Here is a 27,522-nt window from a genome sequence, read left to right on the forward strand (position 1 = left end):
TAAACTAAGTTTATTGATTACAAAAGGTAGATTTTAAGTGATTATAAGTGATAGGCAGAAAGTTAGTTAGTTACCAAAGAAAACAAAATAAGTGCACAGTCTGAATCTTAAACCTGTAAGACACTAGGTAATATTTAGAGCAAGCAGTTTTCTCACCCCACTGGATGTTACGGTTCATAAGACACCGGGAGTTAGTATCTGGGCGCTTCCCAAACCCACAACATATTTTAGTGACAACCATTCAACACAATTCTCATAACTTTATATTCATTAGTGATATACAAATTTAGATGGAACAGTGGGTTTCAGCAGATCATAACCTTTCCCATGATACCTTACATGGCCTGCTTTATATGCAATATCACAGTTACATACAAATGATGAATATGGGGGTTACAGGGCACTCCCTCAGAGTGTAGAGTGTCACAGGACAGAAACATCCAAGTTGAAGCAGAAGAGAAGAACCCCACAAGATTTAAAGGTAAAAGAGAGAGCGAGAGAGAGAAAGAGAGAGAGAGGACACCTGAGAAGGTGAGGAGAGAGTCCGTCGTTACTGAGCTCAGAGGCAAGAATAACCTGATTTTTCTTTCTAACAAAATGTTAAATATAAAATAAAGGGTTTTCAGTCCTGATTAAATCTATAAATCTGAATGCAAACTTAATCCTGGCACTGCTCACGCTCCTCCATACATTCTCTCATCTACTCAAGTTGATGCTGGGTTTTAGAATATAGTTGTGTATGCATCTCTTGGCAAATAATCTTATCTATTTAGGGTCTTGTGGTTTTGATGCACTTCTATATCAACAATATGTAATTTGAGACAGTAGAAAGTTATTCCAGTGCAGAACTCCAGATGAACACCATGAATGCTCTTATTAGTCTTATTGAATATAATTTTGCCTTTGAAATGTCTGAAGACCTTCAAATATACTGGAAATGGCACCTGACATTTCAAAAATGTTTGGGAGATGGCCACCGTCCACATTCAGGCAACCCTACGTGGATTTTGTTTTGCCTCTTTATAGCTTTCAGATGTTTTTTTTAAGTCTGGTCTGGTCAGAGCTTTTTGAATTTTTCTAACACATTACAAGAAATCAGAATGTGTATCATAGTCAGAAAATTCATCAGTAGTACTGGCCCTAATTTTGAAATGCTGATTGTTAAGAAGCACTACTTAAAAAAGCACAACCATATAAAAGAGAGGCTGTGTCCAATCCAAAAAGCACATTTCTCAGACAAAAAACAAACAAACAAGAGAATGAGCACAGTTCTCTACAGGAGACTCTTGTAGTTAAAGCCCTGGATTAGAACTCAGAGATCTGTGGTTCAGCTCCTGGCTCTACCATACACTCCCTCATGTGACTTTGCACAAGTCACTCGATCTTTATGGGCCTCAATTTTCCATCTGGAAAATGGGAATAATTATATTTCCTTCCCCCATCCTTTGTCTTTCTGCTGTCTTATAGCAGGGTGATGCTATTGTCATAACTATAAAGGGAAGGGTAACAGCCCTCCTGTGTACAATACTATAAAATCCCTCCTGGCCAGAGACACCAAAATCCTTTTACCTGTAAAGGGTTAAGAAACTCAGGTAACCTGGCTGACACCTGACCCAAAGGACCAATAAGGGGACAAGATACTTTCAAATCTTGGTGGGGGAAGGCTTTTGTTTGTGCTCTTTGTTTTGGGGTTTGTTCGCTCTTGGGACTAAGAGGGTCCAGACATCAATCCAGGCTCTCCAAATCTTCTGAACAAGCCTCTCATATTTCAAACTTGTAAGTAACAGCCAGGCAAGGCGTGTTAGGTTTATCTTTGTTTTCTCAGCTTGTAAATGTTCCTTTTGCTAGAGTGTTTACCTCTGTTTGCTGTAACTTTGAACCTAAGGCTAGAGGGGGTTCCTCTGGGCTCTTTGAATTTGATTACCCTGTAAAGTTATTTTCCATCCTGATTTTACAGAGATGATTTTTACCTTTCTTTCTTTAATTAAAAGCCTTCTTTTTAAGAACCTGATTGATTTTTCCTTGTTTTAAGATCCAAGAGGGTTGGATCTGGACTCACCAGGAATTGATGTGGGGAAAGAAGGGGGAATGGTTAATTTCTCCTTGTTTTAAGATCCAAGGGTTTGGATCAGTGTTCACCAGGGAATTGGTGGAGGAGTCTCTCAAAGCTACCCAGGGAAGGGAGTTAGCAGTTGGGAGTGGTGGCAGCAAAACCAGATTTAAGCTGGTAGTTAAGCTTAGAGGTTTTCATGCAGGTCCCCACATCTGTACCCTAAAGTTCAGAGTGGGGAAGGAACCTTGACAGCTATAGTTAAGGTTTAGACCAGGTTTCTGTTTTAAATTCAACTCTTTTAACCATTCTAAAATCCACACGGTTACTCAGATTGCCTTGAAAGCTGGTGAGCCTCATGAGTATCTTGGATTCTGAAGTGTTCCAAACTTTTAGATGTTTGACCAAGTTGTTCCCAAGATATTATGTCAGGGAAAAACAGCTTTTCTTAAAGGTGACAGATTTCAGCAGCCTTTTTGTGCTCACAGGGTGTGTCTACACTGCAGTTAGACACCCACGATTGGCCTGTGCCAGCTGATCTGGGCTCCAGGAATCAGGATATGAGGCTGTTTAATTGTAGTGTAGACTTCCAGGCTCTGGCTGCCAACTTAGGCTCGGGGATCCTCTGACCTCAAAAGTCCTAGAGCTCAGGCTCCAGCCAGCACCTGAAATTAAATAGCCCTTACAAGCCCAAATCAGCTGACACAGGCCAGCTATGAGTTTTGAATTGCAGTGTGGACACACACTCAGACAGCGATTACACCAGGGCTAAGATCATTGCGTCAGGGTGCCCAACGCTCGAAGGTTCCTCCAACAGAGAGTCTGGCACCCATCCGCCCCCTGGTGAAAATCAAATTAAAACTTTATGTGAAACATATTTTGCTTCTCTACATTACAGTATCAGAAGGCTCCCCTTCCAAATGACATTTTAAATGGATTAAATTGATCATGTGTGGACAGAAGAGTTAACAGGATTGCTAGCCTTTGCTATTCTACAGCAACTGGATAGCTCAAAGGAATAGTCAGTTGTCCTTTGAGCCTAACCCCAAGTCAGTTTGACCTCCCACTTGGGGAGACATTTGGAAAAAGCAGGAGAGCAGATTATTAAAATGTGTGTCTGGGGAGAGTTATTTTTGGGAAATGTAATCAAGTATTTTTGTAAAAAAAATAATTACATGAATGCTTGCTGGCAGGGAGGGACATTTTAGGGGTGCAGAAATGTGGGAACAAGGTTGAGAGAGATTTGGAGCTGCACTGAGGGGAGGGGATAAATGCGGGTGGGTGGCAGAGGAGGTGAGGGGGCTGGAAGACTCAGCTGAGTGGGAAGGACACATTGGGTGAGTGGCAGGGTGTTTGGGGAGAATAAGGGGACAGGTGCCTGTCAGCCCCATATTCTTCCCTTCTGTGTGTGCCAGGATCTGGGGTGTCTGAGCCCCCATCCTACCCCCCACATGTGAGCCAGGTTTTGGAGGGGTTGCATTTCTAAGGGTGTCTGAGACCCGCTCCTGCCGTTTGTGTGCTAGGATCAGGGGAAGCCCTGCCCCTCTGGGAGGGCAGCGTAGAAGAAGCATGCTCCGAGCAAGCACCAAACACCAAGCCCCATTCCCCCCAGCACAAACTGGCAGCCACCAGATATACACTAGCCCACCTGGCCCTGCACTGTCCATGCACCCTGTCCCCTGGAGGCGGACCTGAGCTGAGTCACACACACCCCACTGAGCACCCTCCTCACTCAGAGACCCCCCCACAGGCCCCTATGTCCAGTGCTGCCCTGCTGAGACTCCCACACAGACCCTATCCTAGCACCCCCCTGCCCAGAGACTCCCCAACAGACCCCCCACAACTGCACAGTGCCCTGCACACCACCACCCCTGCCCACAGACCACCCCCCCCACTGCCCAGCGCCCCTTCACTGCCTCCCCACCACATTGCACACCGCCCCACCACACCCCCTATATCCAGTGCACCAAAATACACCACCCTCCCCGAACCCCAACTGCCCAGCAACCCCACACACAGACCCCTCATAAACCCATTCCCTTGCGTCCTGCACACCGGCTGCACTCACCGACCCCACTGGGAGGTGACTGTGTCTATCGGACTTATGTGGCAGCATGGGTGGGGCTGGTCCCGGGGCGGGGATCACTCCAACCCCACAGAGATGGTGTGATCAGCCATGTCGGATCGGGGCCTGCCCAGGCCAGGATCCCTCAGGACCCACTTGCCTGGTGTGGTCCAGCCGAGCCCCCCTTGCTGCTCCCCCACCCACTGGCTGAGATCAACTCAGCCTCTGCACCGGTCCCAGCTGGCTCGGGCCCAGGGTGGTGGGTGCGGCCCCACATGTTCCAGGCAGCATTGTTGGGAGCAAGAGCCACACTGGGGAGTGGGGCAGACCCCTGTGCCCACCAGCCCTGCCCAGCCCACATGGCGGAGTCCGGCTTCTGGCCGGCGAGTGGGACCTGCTCATAGAGCAAGGCCTGGGTGCTGGACTTCTCCAGGACGAGGGACCAGACCCGGCCGTGTGGATGCGTTAGCCAGGTCCATAATGGGCTCCTTCCCAGTGTGGGCCTGGCATCACTGTAAACCCAGTACTGCGCTTGACCCATATCAGAAATTGTCTACCACTGGGGAGGCAGGGAGACTCATTGACATGAATGGCGCAATTCATACATCTCAGAGACATTGTTTCAGGCTGTGTTCATCTCCATGAGGAGAACATCTCATTGATATTAATGGGGTGCTTAAAACTTCTCTAAGTCTGAAGTTTGAAACCCACCCTAGGCAGAAATCTCAGAATGAACTTTAAACATTTGGGAAAAATCTGCCTCTCTTGAGGTTTTATTGTTTATTTTGCAGAAATGTCACCTGAGCAGAGCAGAATATTCAGAAGGGGCTGACACTGTTGTTGAAAAGAAAACAAATAACACACGTGACTGCTCACGGGGGAGAGGAGTGATTAAGGGTGCAAGAGCAGGTAGCAATACGGGAAGTGGAGTTTGGGTCTGTAGCAAAGGATGGGAGTATTATGGGGAGGGGGACACCTGGGAACGAGTGGTTGGCGGGAGATACTTTGGTGAGCTCAGATAAGAGAGAGGGGTAGGGATTAGGGGGAGTGGAGAAGTAGGAGGGGTTTGAGAATGTTGTAGCCCAGTTGGCCACCAGTTTACCTCTATTATATTCACTGCTTTGCTTGATATTCTGCTTGATCATATTCACCAGTAATGCAAGGAACCTACAGGCTCATATCCTGTAAGACACTGGCTTCAGCAGTTTGCATGGGGCTTGAGGCCTGCAACCTCTGGCACAGATAAACTCAGGTAACTCATATATTTTGGGGAACTAGAAGAAGAGTGCAGGGGGGAATTTTGTCCATAATGAGATTAGCTAACCACAGAACATGAACTAACACCAGTTTCTGGAGGTTTTGGATGGGACATCCGACTGCAAGAGTGCCATGGCAATGAATTGATGTATATGATTGTTAGGATATAGATATTCAGGCTTGTCTGCAAAGGCCTATACTTGAAAAAATTTAGGTTTAATTCTTATCACTTAGCTAGTTATAGAGAAAGAAAAGAAAGAATCAAAAATCACTGTCTGTCTGTGTAATGGCTTTCTCTTACTGTGACAGTCTGAGGCCTGGTTCTTCAGCTAAGCAGCAGAGGCCAGCCATAAACTGGGAAATGTATGGTCACATCCTCACATTCCAAACTAGTCATATTAAAATAAGGCAATCTGAGGCTGTTAGGAAGGTGATTCGATTTATCACCTCCAGAGAAAGGGAAGAGCCTAAAACATGTAAAAGGAAATTTAGTTTGATAGTTTTCTGTCTGGTAAGAACTCACTTATCAATAGACACAGCTGGAGAACCATTATGTCTGTATAGATGTAGTTGTAAAACCCTTATGTCTGTATAGATGTAGTTGTAAAATCCTCACTTCTGTATTGTTTTGTATGTTTATTTGCATGGTCTCTGTCTGGTTCTATGATTGTTTCTGTCTGCTGTATAATTAATTTTGCTGGGTGTAAACTAATTAAGGTGGTAGGATATAGTTGGTTAGCTAATCATGTTACAATATGTTAGGATTGGTTAGGTAAATTTTAGTAGAATGATTGGTTAAGGTATAGCTAAGAATATTACTATATAAATTAGGGGCAAACAGGAAGTAAGTTGGGATTCAAAAATAAGGAAAAGGAACTTGAATTTAAGCTTGCTGGAAGTTGACCCCAATAAACATCAAATTGTTTGCACCTTCAGACTTCAGGTACTGTTGCTCTGTGTTCATGCGAGAAGAACCAGGGAAGTGGGAGAGTGAAGGAATAAGCTCTCTAACAATGATAATGGGGTGAAATCATGAATATACTAACCTGTAGAAGAAGGACACCTGAACATTGGTAAGGGGAGGTGGAAATACAAATAAGGAAAAGGGGATAAACCCCTACTGAATAGGCATTAGACATGGTAAATGTCAGTGTAATATATTATAAAAGTGGCATCCCAGCCTGTGGGCAGTGGAAGAGAGAGAGGTGTAGCCCTTAAGAGGGGCCAGAATGATGGCCACTGGTGAAGATGAGGAAGGTGACTGTGATGAGGAAGATAATGGCTAACATTTCAGGTTGTTCTGCAAGGATGGTGTGAGTAGGGATGTTCAGACATACCTTCTGTATTATCTCTATTACCTTACTGAGTTAGAGTTTGTGTGACTTTGCTAAATGTATTAATAAATTATATATTTGTAAATATAAAAGAGTTCCTATAATGTGAGTGTTGCACTGTGCCCATTGGGGTTCCCAACTATCTAATAATTTTAGTAATACTGGGCCTGATCTTGGAACAAGAACCTGTCTACCCTCAAAGTAATAACTGGAAATTCGTATTCATAATCGATAGATCAAGGTACAACTTGAGTGGTAGCAGAAGAAGATGGGGGTTTAGGGGTGGGGGGTCCTGTCAGCCGGGGATTCTCCCCTTCTCTGTGTGTGTGCTGAGATCTATGGGAGCCCTATGGGCTCTGATTCCCCCTCTCCCTGCCCACTATTCTGGGAGCTGGGGGACCCTGCTCCTCTTGAGGGATCTGAGCTGCTCTCCCTGCCCCTCTCTGGGAGCTGGGGTGGGGGTGGGAATGAAGGTAACAAATTTAACATCAGAAATCCAGACAAAGAATAGTTAAAATACACATCACCCCTGTGTGGGGGTAGAGGGGAGGCTGGCCAGAAGGTGTGAGGGAAGTGTCCCGGAGGAGGGGTGGATTGGATGGACATGGGACATGGGTGGAGAAGTCTAGCTGAAGCAGGCCCAGGAATCCCAACTGGAGCTGGATAGTGGGAGTGAGGGGCCCAGCTCTGTGTGCGGTTTGGACTGTGTAACCAAGGAAGTGTGCAGCCCTCCAGTAAGCTGCTGCCTGTGATATGTGCATGCAGCAGCATAGGGCAGGAGACAGCAAGGAGAATCTTCTTACATGTTAATGGCTTCTACAGCACCAACCAATGGCTTAATGAAGTGGTTCCCAAACTGGGGTTCGTGAACCCCTGGAGGTTCGCGAAATGTTACAGGGCGCTCTTGGGGATTTGTTTTTCTGTTTTTAAAATTAAATAGGCTGCTAATGTTGTTTTTAAAGTTATTATGAAGAACAAGTTTAAGCTTCATTGTATCGTCCGTTGTTTGCCTGGACTGCTCAAGTCCTGAATGCTTGTGTAGGAGGAACTCTTTGAGTTGGCTTCTTAAATACCTTCATGCTGTTTCACATTTGATACTCCTTGATGAAACATAGGAGCCTTGTCTTATAACTGGCTTAATCAAAGATATGCATGGTACAAAAATAAGATCTTGGAAGAGTGTTGCCATTTTCATAATGTAATAAAATACTGTAATGATAAATAATAATAATAAATAGTGTGTAATAAGCATGTCATAAAACAAATTTTATATCTCCTAGATCACTGCTTTTATAATTTATGCTCAGGTAAGGGAGAAAATCCCTGCAAACATTCATTTTTAGGAGGGAGTTTGCGAGACTTGACATTTTAGTGAAAGGGTTTGTGAGTTGTTAAAGTTTGGGAACCACTGGCTTAATGGGATGGGAAGGAGACTGCCACTACTGCAATACACTAATAAATAATTTTATTAAAGTTCACGTTACACAGGTTTGAAGGAAAAGCGCTATACATCTGGGGTGAAGCTTGGGTTATGAAAAATTAAAAGCCTTGGTTATAAAGCTGACGAGATACATAGGGTACATAACATGCATTGTTCCAGATTAATGTGTGAGAGTTTTTAAAAGTGGTAGGGAATAAGTGTTCTTGGGTACGTTGTTTTGGGCCTCGCAATTGAACACATCCTTGAAGTAGGAAAAGAGTCTCTCAGATGGGATAGCGCTGTAGGATGGGAGCCCATCAAGGATCTCTCTCATGGCTTTCAGGCAATTCATCCTGTAGAGTTTCTGGATATGGGATGCAGCCGCTGAGTTGTAGCAGCGGCTGGCATTCCTTCTCCTGCCTTCTCCGGTGCTGTTGTTACGGTTTGGTGTGGGAAACCTGTGAGCGGTCTGCATGTCCTCCTGGGGTTCCCTCCTCCTTGATGAGATTTCCGCAGACAGTATGAGGTCGCTTAGCCATCTAGTGAGGTTGCTGCCTTGCAAAAGGGCATTGATCCTCCTCACAGTGGGTCCAGCATGGGGATTCTGGAGAAAGGGCTGACCCTTCTGGCTGCGGTGACCTGTTTGTCAGTCCCTGGGACGGGGGTTGTCCTTCCCTCAGTAGGTGGTTGGGATGCCCTTCGTGGCTCTGGGGACGCTGGCTGGGGTCCAAAGTATTTTGAACGTAAAGAATTCAGTGATCAAAGTCATTCAACAGCAGAGTTGAGCAAAAGTCAAATTTTCCATCCAGCAAAGAACATTCGATATTTCAACTTTTGTTTTCATTCCAAAGCATGACAAAAAGATGTGATGTCAATTTTTATGGAACAAAAAATTTAAAAAAAAATCAATTTAGAAATGAAGGAACTTTTTGTTTCAGCCCTCTCAACCCAAATGAAATATTTTGCATTAAGCTGCATTTTCCTATTGTTGTCCATTGCCTCCTGCAATTGTAGTATTGGAAGCTCATGCAGCCATTCTCCCCTGTGCTCAGGGTTCCTGCATTGACAAGGTCTCCCATGATGCAGCCTCAATCCACCCATGATGTATCACATGCATTGATCAGAGGAGAGTCCACACTGCACTGTGGGATATGTAGACCTCCAGGGAGTCTAGCTCAAAGAAGAATGATGACCTGAGGTATAACTCCCATAAGGCAATGTGCTAATAGGGACATACAGTTTAATGAAATGTTTTGGATCAGTTCAACAAAAACTTTCTGATTTGGGTTGAACCAACCAAAACAAAACAAAAAATTCATTTTGATTTTTCTGATGAAAAATCAAAATATTTATGCAAATCAAAATATTCTCACACAAAGTTTCTATTTTGTGGAAGCTGCATTTTCCTTCAGGAAATCATTCCAGTGGTAAGTTCTTGACCAGCTCTTAACAATAGTCTCTGCATATGCCATTAGCTGCCAGCAAATTCTTCTTTAAGTATTGGAGCATAAAATGTACATGATCAAGTAACAAATTCAGTTACTGCTACAGACCTGGAGGTCTCGTGCCTCAGGAGGGAAGAGGACGCTGCAGGCGCACTGAGCAGGGGCGATCTGTACCTGAGTAGTGACTCCAACAGCCACGGGGAGGGAAGGAAAATGGATGTGGTGGTAAATACTCTGAGTTGGGAAATCAGTGAAAGCTGGCTTTATCTCATTATTGGTATGTGGGTGGGGGACGATCTTTTATAGCAGATGATGGTTCCTGTCTGCTGCAGGCCATGTAACAGAGAGTGGCACCTCCTGATCATGAAGAGGGAAGAGAAGGAAGAGGCTAAACAACGCTGATGGTGGGAATAAAAGGATAAAACAAACATCTCTGAGATGAGTCCTATCCACCCACAAACTGAGAGGGAGAGCTCTGAGACATTGATAGAGGCCTGGTGGGGTAGATGGTGATAGAAGCACCTCAGTCCTCCAGGCCATGGATCTGATATTATTGGGAGAGAAAAGGGGAACCTGCATTAGGTGTTAGTTTATTGGCTAAGAAAAGGAAATGAGAGCAACTGAGAAGTTAAAGCAGGTAAAATATATTAACAGATGAGTCACAGTTTGTAATTCCAGACTGTGGCTGTGATGTAATAAACTGCCAGTGTCCTAAAAGTCTTTTCAGGATACCCAGATTGTCTCTGGGGATCTCAGCTTTGCATCTAATTTCCTTGTAAGAGTCCAAACAGTCAGAGATAAAGGATCGTTCCCTGAATCCATATTTATAGATTCTTCTGTCAGAAAACAGGCTGACAGCTTCTACCCACATGGGCTTTTCCTCTGATGACAGGAAGTGAAGAATGCCTTTAGAGTCTCTGACCTCCGGTCATTATATACAATGGCCAGTTGCTTTGAAATTAGCATTTCACAAGGGTTTTTTGAAATAAATGAAATATAAAATCCCTCTGACTAAGAAAAGCTTCTGAGAGATTTGTTGTACATCAACACCACCAATTGGAGATCACCACCAACTGTATTTCTCTGTGTTCTTTTTATTTTATTTTATATATATGCCTTAAGACAATTGAATGCTAGAGTTACTTAAAGTGGGATAAGTGTGTTAGTGGGAATAATGAGCTGATAACTAAGGATTATAAGTAGATGTAATAAGAAATTTTGGTGATTTGTGTTGTTCCATGGTATAGTTGCTGGACCCCAGTGCTGGTCTATGTTATCCAATTCCAAGACTGCATGTGTTCTTTGTGTTCAGTACATGCCTAGAATATTTGTGTATCTATACCTGACTGATAAACTGTTGTGTATTTACATATGTGGTTCTGGGGAAATTTATAAACTATTGGTCAGTTAAGAGCCGCAGGTGTCCTGATCTGAGAAATACTGTTTAAGGTAAAAGCAAACCTTTGTTCTGAAAAGCATTAAAATTAGTCTGCTAACACTCATTGGCTAAACACATTTCAAATTGGCTAATCTAATTTTTTACATTTCAGCTTTAAAATCTAATTGCCCCTTTGGCAATTTCATAAAATAGCCCCACATTGACACTTACAGGTTATGGGTGGTGGTGCTGCCCGTCTTCGCTTTGGGGACGCAGACCCTGCTGTGTTAAGAGATTTTTGGATTTTAGGTAATGTGGTTTAGCCTCATTCCTTCCAATACCTCTGATATTACAATATATATTGTACCAGTATGGTTCTATGGTGGGGGTACCAGGGATTATTCCCCTGGCTGGCCATCTACAATTACTTTGTCATGCTGCTGTGAGGTTGGTCAATTTTTGTTTCTTGTCTGAGCCTGTGAAAGGTTGTTTTGCAAATAGGTAGTATTGGAGCCAAACTCCTCTCCTTGTATCTCCCTGATTTCACCATTTATAGATGGCCTTAAAAGCACAGCTGCTTTAAGGAGCTCCTTTCTGGGCCTTTCTTTCACATTAATAAGTACTTTTGTAAAGTGATAATTATTTTCTGACATATAGGTGTAGTGGGAAGGCAGCCTGAAATATAGGGCCATTTATCAGAGGGCTGGTATGAGTCCTAAGGCCTGTGCTAAAGTAATGATCAAAACTTGCTAATATAAAGCAAAGTCAGGTTGTGAGCAACAGGCAGGCCCTGCTCACAGAATTTGGCAAGCATAGGGCTGATGTTGCTAGGCAGAGAGCACTCACACAAGCACATTCCAGAAAGGTGTTACCAGAACACCTCAATACCAGCAAACTCCCCATAGATAACAAGAACCTACTGACCCATCCTAAGGATAAGATCAGGATGACAGATAGGGATGTTATGATTGAAGCAACATGTACTAGGTAACGGGCGGCACCTTGATATGTCAAAGGGTGGCACCTGATACGTCAGGACTGAGGTGTAACTTGTTTGTAATTGTGTATAAAAATGTATCGCAGAGTGGCTGTCTTTGTCCAGCTTAGGGGGCATTGAAAAATCCGGGCACTGACTGAGTTTAGTCAATTTCAGGGGGGCACATGTTTGTAGTAAATGCTGTAGTTTACTGTAAACTATTACTGTGCTTCATTTGCCAATAAACCTGGCCGGGTGCCTTCGTACCTTATCTGAGTCTGTGGTCTGGAGGTTCTCTTGGGGTGTGCTGTGCCAGCTATCTGTGCAGAGCCAGGGCAGCACACAGAGGGAGCACACGCATGCAGCCGAACAGTTGTCAACATAGGTGACATCTGACAACAATAGGCAGTATTGCCAATTGAAGGAGTTCAAAAGTCAGACTTCATGATCCCAAAATCATGATTAAAATTAATGCTTTTGTGTTTCTTTTTCTTAGCCTGCTAGTTCCTGAGTGTGAAGGTTACACATGGTTCACATTTTTAATCTTTTCTCCACAATCATGAGGGCCAAGAAACATAATTATAAATAAATTTTAAGCCGAAATTCTAAATTATTCACATGACTCCAGGAGCTCAGGCCCCAAAAATCAAAGTATTTTAATCATCACAATAAAATGGCGGGTGATGCTTTGCAAAGTGGATTGTGTAATATGGCTTCCAGCACTTAAGCTTCATGAACATATATAGTCAGAAAGCAGTAGAGCTACAATACACCCCAGACACAACAGCCAGCATGTGTTTCTCAATGGGAAGTGTTGTGTTTAACTAGTGCTTTGGAAGCATATGCCACAATATAGTCATCATCCATGAGGACAACCCCCACCCATGACCAATCAATTGCAATTTGTGGCTCTACATTAATCTCAAGTTAGTTCAGTACTAGTGCCCAGTGGCAACATTTTTTTTAAATTCCTTAAAGCTTTTTTCTCATATATGTCATCCCAGGGCCATCCTCTAGTGCCCTCAGGTGACATTCTGAGTAGAATACTCATTTGTGAGAAGTTAAGTCTGAATTTGCTGAGACATTTTAACATGCTGTCATAGGATGCACTGTCCCTTTAAGGGAGCTGCCAGGTTTAGCTCTGTGGTCTTGGTTTCTACCCTGAATGGGGGTTTCTGGTGGCTGTAATCCAGAGGGATGACCAAGTTGTACTCTGGTTAAATAGCTCTGCCTTAATAACCTGAAGCATATAAAAGAGACAATGTCCATTAGAAAGGCACATTTCTGAAATAAAGAAACACAGGAATGAACACAGCTCCGTGCACAAGAAAGCTGGGTTGTGCAGTTAAAGCCCTGGATGAGAACTCGGGAGATCTGTGTTCAGTTCCTGGCTCTATCATACACTCCCTGTGTGACCTTGGGAAAGTCATTCCATCTTCCTGGGTCTCATTTTTTCATCTAAAAATGGGAATAATATTTCTTTCCACTTCCCTTTGTCCTGGAATGAGACGGTCACACAGCATAAAGGGCTGTCTCCTCTTTCAGGGATCTCAGTCCAATACCAAACTCCCAAGCAGAAACCTGCCTCCAGAATAGATTCTAATCAAAGCACAATGCAGACAGCACTCTCTGGCTGCTTGCACAGTTCCCTCCTTCCCAAAAGTGCATCTCCACCAAATCTTGCAAAACCCAATAAAACTAACAAAACACGTGTCACCCCAAGACTAAACCTTGATTACATGCTAAAAAAGAATTTGGAAGACTATAAGAGAATTGCCTGGTGACACCTGCCAATATAACATGTCTAGAGTGTAACTCACTGAAGCCCTGATCGCGGCTGGGGCACTTTAGCAATAATTTAATAGACTAATTAAATGACAAATCTTGTTTAATTCACAGTTAAGGTTGCCCAGTGATATCTTATGCCCTTCTCACACTTCAGAAAACCAGGAAATACAGACTGAAGGTAAACACCCACACAACCTTAACTCTGTCCCGTTGGAGCTGGCAATAGTCACTGGGAATAAGTGCATGTCCTCCAGATGCATTCACCATGTTAGGTGTAACTGTACTGAATGTGAGTTCTAAGCTAGAGGGGAGGGACTCCCCACATCTTGGCTCACACGTGGGGTAGGGAAATGGGCTCGGACACCCACAACAAGCAATCCCCTGTCACATGGCTCACATGAGGGCAGCAGGGATGGGGGAGGACACATCGCTGTAGAGGGGCTTGGGAAACCCATGCTGTGGTTCACACAAACTATTTCCCCCCGTGCCCATTGCACACTCTCATGTCCACCTCTCCAGCTCCCATCCCTCTCATTCCCACTCCCCCTAGACCTCCATTTCCTGAGCCTCAACCCCTCTTCCTACCTACTCTTTCACCTCCAGTCTTCCTCCCCTCCTAATGAGCAGTTGCTTGTGTAGTTATTTTATTTTCAAACAATAGTTTCAGCACCTTCTGCATATTCTGCCACACTCAGATTCTATTTCCCTTAAATTAAAATCCCCCTGTAACAGGTAGATTGGAGCAATATGCCTACTTCTTTTACTTCAGATTTCTGCCCTGGGTTGGATTTGGACACACAGTGCTAGGGGTGGTACTCAGATGAAGTTATCGTAACACATTCCCGGAGATACCAGGTCCTGTGATGGGTGGTTTTCCAGATAGTGGCCTCTCTCTCTGCCATAAGAACATAAGAACAGCCGTACCGGGTCAGACCAAAGGTCCATCTAGCCCAGTATCCTGTCTGCCAACAGTGGCCAATGCCAGGTGCCCCAGAGGGAGTGGACCAACAGGCAATGATCAAGTGATCTCTCCCTGCCATCCATCTCCATCCTCTGACAAACAGAGGCTAGGGACACCATTCCTTACCCATCCTGGCTAATAGCCATTAATGGACTTAACCACCATGAATTTATCCAGTTCTCTTTTTAAACACTGTTATAGTCCTAGCCTTCACAACCTCCTCAGGTAAGGAGTTCCACAAGTTGACTGTGCGCTGCGTGAAGAACTTCCTTGTATTTGTCTTAAACCTGCTGCCTATTAATTTCATTTGGTGACCCCTAGTTCTTGTATTATGGGAATAAGTAAATAACTTTTCCTTATCCACTTTCTCCACATCACTCATGATTTTATATACCTCTATCATATCCCCTCTTAGTCTCCTCTTTTCCAAGCTGAAGAGTCCTAGCCTCTTTAATCTCTCCTCCATATGGGACCCACCCCTAATCATTTTAGTTGCCCTTTTCTGAACCTTTTCTAGTGCCAGTATATCTTTTTTAGATGAGGAGACCACATCTGTACGCAGTATTCGAGATGTGGGCGTACCATCGATTTATATAAGAGCAATAATATATTCTCAGTCTTATTCTCTATCCCCTTTTTAATGATCCCTAACATCCTGTTTGCTTTTTTGACTGCCTCTGCACACTGCGTGGACATCTTCAGAGAACTATCCACGATGACTCCAGGATCTTTTTCCTGACTTGTTGTAGCTAAATTAGCCCCCATCATATTGTATGTATAGTTGGGGTTATTTTTTCCAATGTGCATTACTTTACATTTATCCACATTAAATTTCATTTGCCATTTTGTTGCCCAATCACTTAGTTTTGTGAGATCTTTTTGAAGTTCATCACAGTCTGCTTTGGTCTTAACTATCTTGAGCAGTTTAGTATCATCTGCAAACTTTACCACCTCACTGTTTACCCCTTTCTCCAGATCATTTATAAATAAGTTGAATAGGATTGGTCTGAGGACTGACCCTTGGCGAACACCACTTGTTACCCCTCTCCATTCTGAGAATTTACCATTAATTCCTACCCTTTGTTCCTGGTCTTTTAACCAGTTCTCAATCCATGAAAGGACCTTCCCTTTTATCCCAGGACAACTTACTTTACTTAAGAGCCTTTGGTGTGGGACCTTGTCAAAGGCTTTCTGGAAATCTAAGTACACTATAAAAAGAAGAACAGGAGTACTTGTGGCACCTTAGAGTTAGTCTCTAAGGTGCCACAAGTACTCCTGTTCTTCTTTTTGCGGATACAGACTAACACGGCTGTTACTCTGAAACCTGTAAGTACACTATGTCCACTGGATCCCCCTTGTCCACATGTTTGTTGAGCCCTTCAAAGAACTCTAATAGATTAGTAAGACACGATTTCCCTTTACAGAAACCATGTTGACTATTGCTCAACAGTTTATGTTTTTCTAGGTGTCTGACAATTTTATTCTTTACTATTGTTTCGACTAATTTGCCCGGTACCGACGTTAGACTTACCGGTCTGTAATTGCCAGGATCACCTCTAGAGCCCTTTTTAAATATTGGCGTTACATTAGCTAACTTCCAGTCATTGGGTACAGAAGCCAATTTAAAGGACAGGTTACAAACCTTAGTTAATAGTTCCGCAACTTCACATTTGAGTTCTTTCAGAACTTTTGGGTGAATGCCATCTGGTTCCGGTGACTCATTAATGCTAAGTTTATCAATTAATTCCAAAACCTCCTCTAGTGACACTTCAATCTGTGACAGTTCCTCAGATTTGTCACTTACAAAAGATGGCTCAGGTTTGGGAATCTCCCTAACATCCTCAGCCATGAAGACTGAAGCAAAGAATCCATTTAGTTTCTCTGCAATGACTTTATCGTCTTTAAGCGCTCCTTTTGTATCTCAATCATCAAGGGGCCCCACTGGTTGTTTAGCAGGCTTCCTGCTTCTGATATACTTAAAAAACATTTTGTTATTACCTTTGGAGTTTTTGGCTAGCCGTTCTTCAAACTCCTCTTTGGCTTTTCTTATTACATTCTTGCACTTAATTTGGCAGCATTTATGCTCCTTTCTATTTGCCTCACTAGGATTTGACTTCCACTTTTTAAAGGAAGTTTTTTTTTATCTCTCACTGCTTCTTTTACATGGTTGTTAAGCCACGGTGGCTCTTTTTTAGTTCTTTTACTGTGTTTCTTAATTTGGGGTATACATTGAAGTTGGGCCTCTATTATGGTGTCTTTAAAAAGCGCCCATGCAGCTTGCAGGGATTTCACTTTAGTCACTGTACTTTTTAACTTCTGTTTAACTAACTCCCTCATTTTTGCATAGTTCCCCCTTTTAAAATTAAATGCCACAGAGTTGGGCTGTTGAGATGTTCTTCCCATCACAGGGGTGTTGAATGCTATTGTATTATGGTCACTATTTCCAAGCGGTCCTGTTATAGTTACCTCTTGGACCAGCTCCTGCGCTCCACTCAGGACTAAATCTAGAGTTGCCTCTCCCCTTGTGGGTTCCCGTACCAACTGCTCCATGAAGCAGTCATTTAAAGTATCGAGAAATTTTATCTATGCATTTCGTCCTGAAGTGAAATGTTCCCAGTCAATATGGGGATAATTGAAATCCCCCACTATTATTGGGTTCTTAATTTTGATAGCCTCTCTAATTTCTCTTAGCATTTCATCATCACTATCACTGTCCTGGTCAGGTGGTCTATAATAGATCCCTAATGTTATATTCTTATTAGAGCATGAAATTTCTATCCATAGAGATTCTATGGAACATGTGGATTCACTTAAGATTTTTACTTCATTTGATTCTACATTTTCTTTCACATATAGTGCCACTCTCCCCGCTGCACAACCTGTTCTGTCCTTCCGATATATTTTCTACCCCGGAATGATTGTGTCCCATTGATTGCTCTCAGTCCACCAGGTTTCTGTGATGCCTATTTATATCAATATCCTCCTTTATCAGGAGGCACTCTAGTTCACCCATCTTATTATTTAGACTTTTAGCATTTGTGTACAAGCACTTTAAAAACTTGTCACTGTTTATTTGTCTGCCCTTTTCTGATGTTAGATTCTTTTCCATGTGAATGTTTATCATCTGATCTGTCCCTTACATTATCCTCCTCCATCCTCTGCTCCTGACTATAACCTGGAGACTCTCTATCATTAGACTGTCCCCTAAGAGAAGTCTCTGTCCAATCCACATGCTCCTCTGCAGCAGTCGGCTTTCCCCCATCTCCTAGTTTAAAAACTGCTCTACAACCTTTTTAATGTTTAGTGCCAGCAGTCTGGTTCCACTCTGGTTTAGGTGGAGCCCATCTCTCCTGTATAGGCTCCCCCCATCCCAAAAGTTTCCCCAGTTCCTAATGAATGTAAACCCCTCCTTTCTACACCATCGTCTCATCCACGCATTGAGACTCTGAAGCTCTGCCTGCCTACCTGGCCTTGCGCGTGGAACTGGGAACATTTCTGAGACTGCCACCATAGAGGTCCTGGATTTCAGTCTCTTCCCTAGCAGCCTAAATTTGGCCTCCAGGACATCTCTCCTACCCTTCCCTTTGTCATTGGTACCTACATGTACCACGACCACCAGCTCTTCCCCAGCACTACACATAAGTCTGTCTAGATGCCTCGAGAGATCCGCAACCTTCGCACCAGGCAGGCAAGTCACCATGCGGTTCTCCCGGTCATCACAAACCCAGCTAGCTACGTTTCTAATGATCGAATCTCCCATTACTAACACCTGCCTTTTCCTAGCAACTGGAGTTCCCTCCCCCGGAGAGGCAACCTCAGTGCGAGAGGTAACCCCAGCACCATCTGGAAGGAGAGTCCCAACTATGGGAAGGTTTCCCTCTGCTCCCGTTGACTGCTCTGCTTCCCTGGGCCTTTCATCCTCCTCAACAGCGCAGGGGCTGTCTGACTGGAGGTGGGACAATTCTACAGTGTCCCGGAAAGCCTCATCAACATACCTCTCTGCTTCCCTTAGCTCCTGCAGTTCCGCTACCCTGGCCTCCAAAGTCCGTACGTGGTCTCTGAGGGCCAGGAGCTCCTTGCACCGAATGCACACATACGCCACCCGCCTACAGGGCAGGTAATCATACATGCTGCACTCAGTGCAATAAACTGGATAGCCCCCACTCTGCAGCTGGGCTTCTGCCTGCATTGTCTCCTAGTTAATGAAAGGGTTGTTTAAGCAAAAGGTTTTGAATGTAGTTTGGTTTATAGGTTTTAAGGGGAATAAAGGGATTCCTGCTCCCTTCCCAACTCCCTTGCAAAACTCCCTGTTAGCAGCCCCTGTTTGCAAAAGCTCCCTGGTCGCTTGTGCGCTGCTTTATAATGCCCTGGCCTATGTGAATGCCCCGCCCACTGATTAAGGCTCAGCCACTTACCAGAGGCTTCTAGCTTTCAGACCTTCCTTTGAAGCTCACAGCTTCCAACTGCCAGCTACAGTTGTCCTTCAAACAACCAAACAAACAAACAGACTGACAAACACAAGCTCAGCACAGAGCAAGTAACCCCCAAACACAAACAAACACACACTACAGACAGTCACTTACCCCAAGGGTGCTGTATTGCTTCTCCTTCACCTGGAGAACTCCCTTGCGAAACTCCCTGTTAGCAGCCCCTGTTCGCAAAAGCTGTTACTTACTCCAGTCTCTGCAGTTTGCAGTTTGGGTGTTTCAGCCCCTCACACAGCAGCCGCACTCCGGCATCTCCCAGATTATTACCACGCAGGCTCAGCTCTGTCAGGCTCTGGCTGGTTCTGAGAACAGGGGCGAGATCCCTGCAGCCAGTGGCTGTGACACTGCACCCCTTCAAGCTGCAGGAGAGAGAAAGGCAGAGAAGGAGGATCATGGAAAAATCATGGAGCAGGTCCTCAAGGAATCAATCATGAAACACTTAGGGTATGTCTACACTACGAGAGTAGTTCGATTTTACTGAAATCGAATTTTTGGAATCGATATTGCAAAGTCGAACGTGTGTGTCCACACTAAGGACAGTAATTCGACTTTGTGAGTCCACAGTAGCGGGGAAAGCGTCGACATTGGAAGCGGTGCACTGTGGGCAGCTATCCCACAGTTCCCGCAGTCCCCGCTGCCCATTGGAATTCTGGGTGGAGCCGCCAATGCCTTCTGGGTAAAAAAAATGTGTCGAGGGTGCTTTTGGGTAACTGTCGTCATCTGTCCATCACTCCCGCCCTCCCTCCCTGAAAGCGCAGGCGGGAAATCAGTTCGCGCACTTTTCTAGTCAGTGACAGCGCGGACGCCACAGCACTGCGAGCATGGAGCACGCTGCGACCATCGCTGCAGTTGTGTCCGTTCTCAACGCCTCGCAGCTTATCATCCACCTTTCCCTGAGGCAGATGCAGATAAGTCAGGCGAGGAGGCTACGGCACCGTGGTGAGGGCCTGAAGTCTGAGAGTAGCACAGACCTCTCAGAAAGCACGGGACCCAGCGCCGAGGACATTACGGTGGCAATGGGTCATGTTGATGCCGTGGAACGGCAATTCTGGGCCCGGGAAACAAGCACTGAGTGGTGGGACCGCATAGTGCTGCAGGTCTGGGATGAATCCCAGTGGCTGCGAAACTTTCGCATGAGGAAGGGAACTTTCCTTGAACTTTGTGAGTTGCTGTCCCCTGCCCTGAAGCACAATGACACCCGGATGTGAGCAGCCCTGACTGTCCAGAAGCGAGTAGCCATAGCCCTCTGGAAGCTTGCAACGCCAGACAGCTACCGGTCAGTCGCGAACCACTTTGGCGTGGGCAAATCTACCGTGGGGGTTGTTGTGATGCAAGTAGCCAAGGCAATCGTTCATGTACTGCTGTCAAAGGTAGTGACCCTGGGAAACGTGGAGGCGATCATAGATGGCTTCGCAGCGATGGGATTCCCAAACTGCGGTGGGGCCATAGATGGAACTCACATCCCTATCCTGGCACCGGACCACCAGGCCAGGCAGTACATTAACAGAAAGGGCTACTTTTCCATGGTGCTGCAAGCACTGGTGGACCACAGGAGACGTTTTACGAACATCTACGTTGGATGGCCGGGCAAGGTTCATGACGCTCGTGTTTTCAGGAACTCTGGTCTGTTTAGACGGCTGCAGCAAGGTATTTACTTCTCGGACCACAAAATAACTCTTGGGGATGTGGAGATGCCTATAGTCATCCTCAGGGACCCAGCCTAACCGCTAATGCCTTGGCTCATGAAGCCCTATACTGGCGCCCTCGACAGTGAAAAAGAACTCTTCAACTATCGGCTGAGCAAGTGCAGAATGGTGGTGGAGTGTGCTTTTGGACGTCTCAAGGGGAGATGGAGAAGCTTACTGACTCGCTGTGATCTCAGCGAAACCAATATCCCCATTGTTATAGCAGCTTGCTGTGTGCTCCACAATCTCTGTGAGAGCAAGGGGGAGACCTTTATGGCGGGGTGGGAGGTTGAGGCAAATAGCCTGGCTTCTGATTACGCCCAGCCAGACAGCCGGGCGATTAGAAGAGACCAGCGGGACGCGCTGTGCATCCGTGAGGCTTTGAAAGCTAGGTTCCTGACTGAGCAGGGTAACCTGTGACTTTTCAGTTAGTGTACAGAGAAGCTGAACCTGCCCCCGTTTCTTTACCCAGTTAATGTTGACTATCCTCTCCAGTTACATACCCCCTTCACCTCCTTCCAACACACGTTTAGAAATAAAATCACTTCTACTTTGTTAATGAACACCGTTGTCTTTATTACTGTTTTCGCAGGAATGTTTTAAAACTGGGACGCAGACTGTGGTGGGGAGCGGGTGTAGTGTACTGACGCAAATGAAGCTTCTAAACTCCAGGGTTGACAGGCTCCGCTGTGGTGGACTGGTTGTTTCAACGGAGCCTGTCACCCCTCCTGATCGGGACTGTGTGTATGGGGGGGCGATGTGACTTTGTGGCAGGGGGAGGACGGTTACAGATCCCCTGCTGCGTGGCTCTGTGATCCAGGATAAGGACCGCCGCATAAGATCTGTAACTGCCCTCCCCCGCCACAAAGTCACAGAGCAACACACCCCCCACCACAGAACATGAAAACCACCTCCCAGACTGACCAGGGGAACTAATCACTCCACTGTGTATGTGCCCTGCTGCTGGACCTGACCCCGCCTATGTACCCTGCCAAAGGTGACTGTCCTGTCCAATTACCAACCCCCTTCCCCCCCTCCTCCAAAAGAACATGATGGAAACAGTAATTAACAGAAACGTATTTTTTATTAGCAACTACACATGGAACTGGGAGGTGAAACTTGGACGGGGGCTTGTGTGAGGCAGGAAGGAAAGAACTTGTCAAATTTTGGGGAATGACAGCCTTCTACTACTCGAGCTCTCTGCAGGGGTGGAGTGAGAGTTAGCACGGACTCTGCCGCCCCTCCTTCTTTGCACTTTGGGTGAGGGGGGTATGGGACTTGGTGGCGGGGGAGGGCGGTTACAGATAGACTGCAGCGGGGCTCTGTCCTCCTGCCTCCGTTCCTGCAGAACACCCACAAGGCGCCGGAGAGTGTCCGTTTGCTCCCTCAGTAGTCCAAGCAGGGTTTGAGTCGCCTGCTGGTCTTCCTGCCGCCACCTCTCCTCCCGATCCATGTTTGCTTGGTGCATTTGGGACAAGTTCTCCCGCCACTGGGTCTGCTGTGCTGCCTGGGCTCGGGAGCAGGCCATAAGCTCCGAGAACATGTCCTCCCATGTCCTCTTCTTCCTACGCCTAATCTGCGCTAGCCTCTGGGAGTGTGATGCCAGGCTAGGTTGTGAGACAGTCGCAGATGGGGCTGTGGAAATGGGAAAAAGGGAGTGAATTCCTCAGAAAGATAAATGTAGTTGTGAACAAAGAACATAGTCTTTCTCTGTGAACAAGACCATGCACAGCACCTATCACATGCGCACTCAGCACAAGGTCGAATTCTCGGCCTTCGCATTCAGTGCCTGGATCTTGCACAGCAGATTTGAGAAGCGGGGCAGGACACCGGAATTTCTGTAGCAGGCAGACATGGTAAGCCGTAGACTTGTGGCAGCTTAAAACTTAAATATTAGCACTGGCCTCATTTCACATTAAAAGCAATGTCAGTCCCTGCTGCCAGCAATCCGGCAAGCAGGAACTCTGCCCCTGTCCCACCCCCTTGCGGCTGTCCCCGGGAACGATCCCTGTAGGCTGCCCCTCTCCCGCCTCCACCCCATGGCCGCAAACCAGCGGTTAAAGTTCTGTAAAGAAACGGGCAAGCAGTCCCAACACTAACATTCCCCTACCTAATTCAAAGCAGGTCACCATGAGCGACATCACCCTCATGAGAATCTCAGACAGCGAGAAAGAAAGAATGCTTCGGGAAAGCCTCCAAAGACCAGGGCCGTATGCCGCCCTGCTGTGCAGAGCAATGATCCCTGAGTACTTGATTGTCTCGTGGCGCGGCAACGTGTCATACTACGGAGGACCCAATAAGGCCGCTCTCCCCAGGAACCTGATGCAACGGCTTTCCAATTACCTCCAGGAGAGCTTCCTCGAGATGTCCCAGGAGGATTTCTGCTCTATCCCAGGACATATAGACCGCATTTTACTCTAGCTGCACTGGCAGTGACTAGACAGTAGAGCGGCTTGGGCAGAACAATCATGCTAAACCGGACATTGTTAGATTTTTTTTCAATAGTTGCACTGCCCAGGACTGAAACGTTAGGCTCCTAGGACAAACTAATCATGAGAAACCCATTTTTGTTATTGTTAATATTCCTGTTCTGTTAAAAATAAATGTTTAGATGTTTAAAACACTTACTGGCTGATCCTTCCCCAGATTCTGTGTCCGGGTTAACGGCTGGGGACGGTTGGTAGGGGATCTCTGTAAGGGTGATGAAGAGATCCTGGCTGTCGGGGAAATCAGCGTTGTAAGCGCTGTCGACTGCCTCGTCCTCCTCATCTCCTTCCTCATCTTCCCCGTCTGCTAACATGTCCGAGGAACCGGCCGTGGACAATATCCCATCCTCAGAGTCCACGGTCAGTGGTGGGGTAGTGGTGGCGGCCACACCTAGGATGGAATGCAGTGCCTCATAGAAACGGGATGTCTGGGGATGGGATCCGGACCGTCCGTTTGCCTCTTTGGTCTTCTGGTAGCCTTGTCTCAGCTCCTTGATTTTCACGCGGCACTGCGTTGCATCCCGGCTGTATCCTCTCTCTGACATGTCTTTAGAGATCTTCTCGTAGATCTTTGCATTCCGTTTCTTGGAGCGCAGCTCGGAAAGCACGGACTCATCACCCCACACAGTGATCAGATCCAAGACTTCCCGATCAGTCCATGCTCTTTCTATTCTGAGATTGCACGGCCATCACTGCTGGAGAGCTCTGCATCGTTGCCAGTGCTGCTGAGCTCGCCACGATGTCCAGACAGGAAATGGGATTCAAACTGCCCAGACAGGAAAAGGAATTCAAATTCAAATTTTCCCGGGGCTTTTCCTGTGTCGCTGGTCAGAGCATCCGAGCTCGGACTGCTGTCCAGAGCGTCAACAGAGTGGTGCACTGTGGGATAGCTCCCGGAGCTATTAACGTCGATTTCCATCCACACCTAGCCTAATTCGACATGGCCATGTCGAATTTAGCGCTACTCCCCTCGTCGGGGAGGAGTACAGAAGTCGAATTAAAGAGACCTCTAGGTCGAACTAAATAGCTTCATGGTGTGGATGGGTGCAGGGTTAATTCGATGTAACGGCACTAAATTCGACATAAACGCCTAGTGTAGACCAGACCTTAGAGGAGAGGAAAGTGATCAGGAACAGTCAGCATGGATTAACCAAGGGGAAGTCGTGCCTGACTAACCTAATTGCCTTCTATGATGAGATAACTGGCTCTGTGGATGAGGGGAAAGCAGTGGATGTGTTATTCCTTGACTTTAGCAACGCTTTTGATACCATCTCCCACCGTATTCTTGTCGCCAAGTTAAAGAAGTATGGGCTGGATGAATGGACTGTAAGGTGGATAGAAAGCTGGCTAGATCATCAGGCTCAACGGGTAGTGATCAATGGCTCCATGTCTAGTTGGCAGCCGGTTTCAAGCAGAGTGCCCCAAGGGTCGGTCCTGGGGCCGGTTTTGTTTAATATCTTTATTAATGACCTGGAGGATGGTGTGGACTGCACTCTCAGCAAGTTTGCAGATGACACTAAACTGGGAAGCGTGGTAGATACACTGGAGGGTAGGGATCGGATACAGAGGGACCTAGACAAATTAGAGGATTGGGCCAAAAAAACCCTGATGAGGTTCAACAAGGACAAGTGCAGAATCCTGCACTTAGGACGGAAGAATCCTATGCACTGCTACAGACTAGGGACCGAATGGCTAGGTAGCAGCTCTGCAGAAAAGGACCTAGGGGTCACAGTGGACGAGAAGCTGGATATGAGTCAATAGTGTGCTCTTGTTGCCAAGAAGGCTAATGGCATTTTGGGCTGTATAAGTAGGGGCATTGCCAGCAGATCGAGGAACGTGAACGTTCCCCTTTATTCGACATTGGTGAGGCCTCATCTGGAATACTATGTCCAGTTTTGGGCCCCACACTACAAGAAGGATGTGGAAAAATTGGAAAGAGTCCAGCGGAGGGCAACAAAAATGATTAGGGGTCTGGAGCACGTGACTTATGAGGAGAGGTTGAGAGAACTGGGATTGTTTAGTCTCCAGAAGAGAAGAATGAGGGGGGATTTGATAGCTGCTTTCAACTACCTGAAGGGGGGTTCCAAAGAGGATGGAGCTCGGCTGTTCTCAGTGGTGACAGATGACAGAACAAGGAGCAATTGTCTCAAGTTGCAGTGGGGGAGGTCTAGGTTGGATATTAGGAAACACTATTTCACTAGGAGGGTGGTGAAGCACTGGAATGCGTTACCTAGGGAGGCGGTGGAATCTCCTTCCTTGGAGGTTTTTAAGGCCCGGCTTGACAAAGCCCTGGCTGGAATGATTTAGTTGGGAATTGGTCCTGCTTTGAGCAAGGAGTTGGACTAGATGACCTCCTGAGATCCCTTCCAACCCTGATATTCTATGATTCTATGATCATGATATGAATGGGGTTCATCATGGCTGCTCTGACAGGTGGTCCAACCCACTAGCCCCTCTGTCTGACTAATCAGCATCGAGAATGAGCCAAAAGTCCTGCTACAGACTCTGTTCCAAGCCCCACCACTTGTCCAGTGAGAAACAAACAGTGGGTGCGACTTCCTGTATAACTCGACCCCTTGCCCTTTGCTGTTCACCCAGCAACAGCGAGAATGGCCTAAATACCTCAAACCTCTGCCATTGACCAATGAGGAATAAAGTTTGGGGTATGACTTCCTTCCTAAGCACTGCCCCTTAGCCCTTTCCATTGGCCAACCACAATTCACAAAGAGTAAAAAGTTGCCCACTCCGCTCCTGACCAATCAGGTAGGTCTTGCCACTGATCAGCTCCGGGATGGTGCGACACAACCAGAGCAGCCCAATCGCTACAGTGAGGCTGTAGGGGAGCCTCCTCCCTAGGCTCCTGGGCCAGGCTCAGAGCAGGAGGAGCTAGAAGATCCTACCCCTCCATGCCCCTAGCACTAGCTCTGCTGCTGCCCTGCAGGACATGGACGTCTCCTGTCTCTGCACCCAGCTCTGGAACTCAGGCTTGGGGAGGGGAGGCAGCTGCGAGGCCCAGCACAGGCAGAACCACACCCACTTTCCAATGAGACCAGGGATCAAAGCGGGGAGAGACAAAGAGAAGAAGATCCCTATAGCAGGGGGTTACCTAGGGTGCAGGGAGGGAAGAGCCCCTGAAAGGAGGGCGACTGTGTGACCCTGTTGGCAGGGCCTGTTCCAGAGTCTCTGTAGGGATTATAAAAGCAGAAGTTCTGCTGGTTTCTGTAACCCCCCTGCAGAGTCTAGGCTCCTGATGGAGCTGCCAGCCAGCTGAGTGGGTAACCATGGCAGCAGGCTGGTTATGATCATGTGCACTTCAAGGACCACCTGCAAATATGGCTGTCTTTGTCCTCCTTCAAGGCCTCACAATGAATCCCTTGCACACCCCCACCTGCTACATCTTGCACACACATCGAGAAACCCCTTCCATCAGAACTGTCACCTGCACGGCCTCCTTCATCACCTCATTTGCCTTATAATATTGTTACTCTGCCCAATGGGGAGGAGTAACAGGACCCCTGGGGTGCAACCTGTGACTATGGGACCACTGTGTCACTTTTACTCTTTATTCTGGGTTGTCTCTCACAATGCCATACTGGTGGTAAGCAGCAAACCCCTCTAGGTGCTCTTACTATTCAGTACAACCACATGTGGAGCCCCATATCGAGCTAGATTCCCAGAGCCACTCATGAATCACAGAGAAAGGCCTCAACCAAATCTCCCCAGCTCCCAAGCACTTCAGTCAAACTCACTGGTAAGGATAAACATTAAACTAAGTTTATTGATTACAAAAGGTTGATTTTAAGTGATTATATGTCACAGGTAAAAAGTCAGAATTAGTTACCAAAGAGAACAAAGTAAGTGCACAGTCTGAATCTTAAACCTATAAGACACTAGGTAGTATTTAGAGCAAGCAGTTTTCTCACCCCACTGGATGTTATGGTTCATAATACACAAGGAGCTAGTATCTTGGCGCTTCCCACAGCATATTTTAGGGAAAACCAAAAAAACACAATTCTCATAACATTATATTCATTAGTGATACACAAATTTAGATAGGACAGTGGGTTTCAGAAGATCATAACCTTTCCCAGGATACCTTACATGGCCTGCTTTATATGCAATATCACAATTAGATACAAATGATGAATATAGGGGTTACAGGGTGATTCTCCAGAGTGTAGAGTGTGACA

The 27,522-nt window shown here is 46.1% G+C and overlaps 1 protein-coding gene across 2 annotated transcripts in view; it reads right to left on the reverse strand.

The window, feature by feature from the left end:
• LOC128836343 (NACHT, LRR and PYD domains-containing protein 3-like) overlaps positions 1-27,522 on the reverse strand; it is a 200,043-nt gene that overhangs the window by 33,140 nt on the left and 139,381 nt on the right. Inside the window, exon 10 of one of the 2 annotated variants that reach the window (XM_054026548.1) lies at positions 19,350-19,520. In XM_054026548.1, coding sequence (XP_053882523.1) covers positions 19,350-19,520 — 171 coding nt within the window. Of the gene's footprint in view, positions 1-19,349; positions 19,521-21,959; positions 22,482-27,522 lie in introns of those variants that run through there. The other variant, XM_054026549.1, reaches the window with a different exon arrangement.

Source organism: Malaclemys terrapin, chromosome 4, assembly GCF_027887155.1.
Source record: "Malaclemys terrapin pileata isolate rMalTer1 chromosome 4, rMalTer1.hap1, whole genome shotgun sequence".
NCBI lineage: Eukaryota > Metazoa > Chordata > Testudines > Emydidae > Malaclemys > Malaclemys terrapin.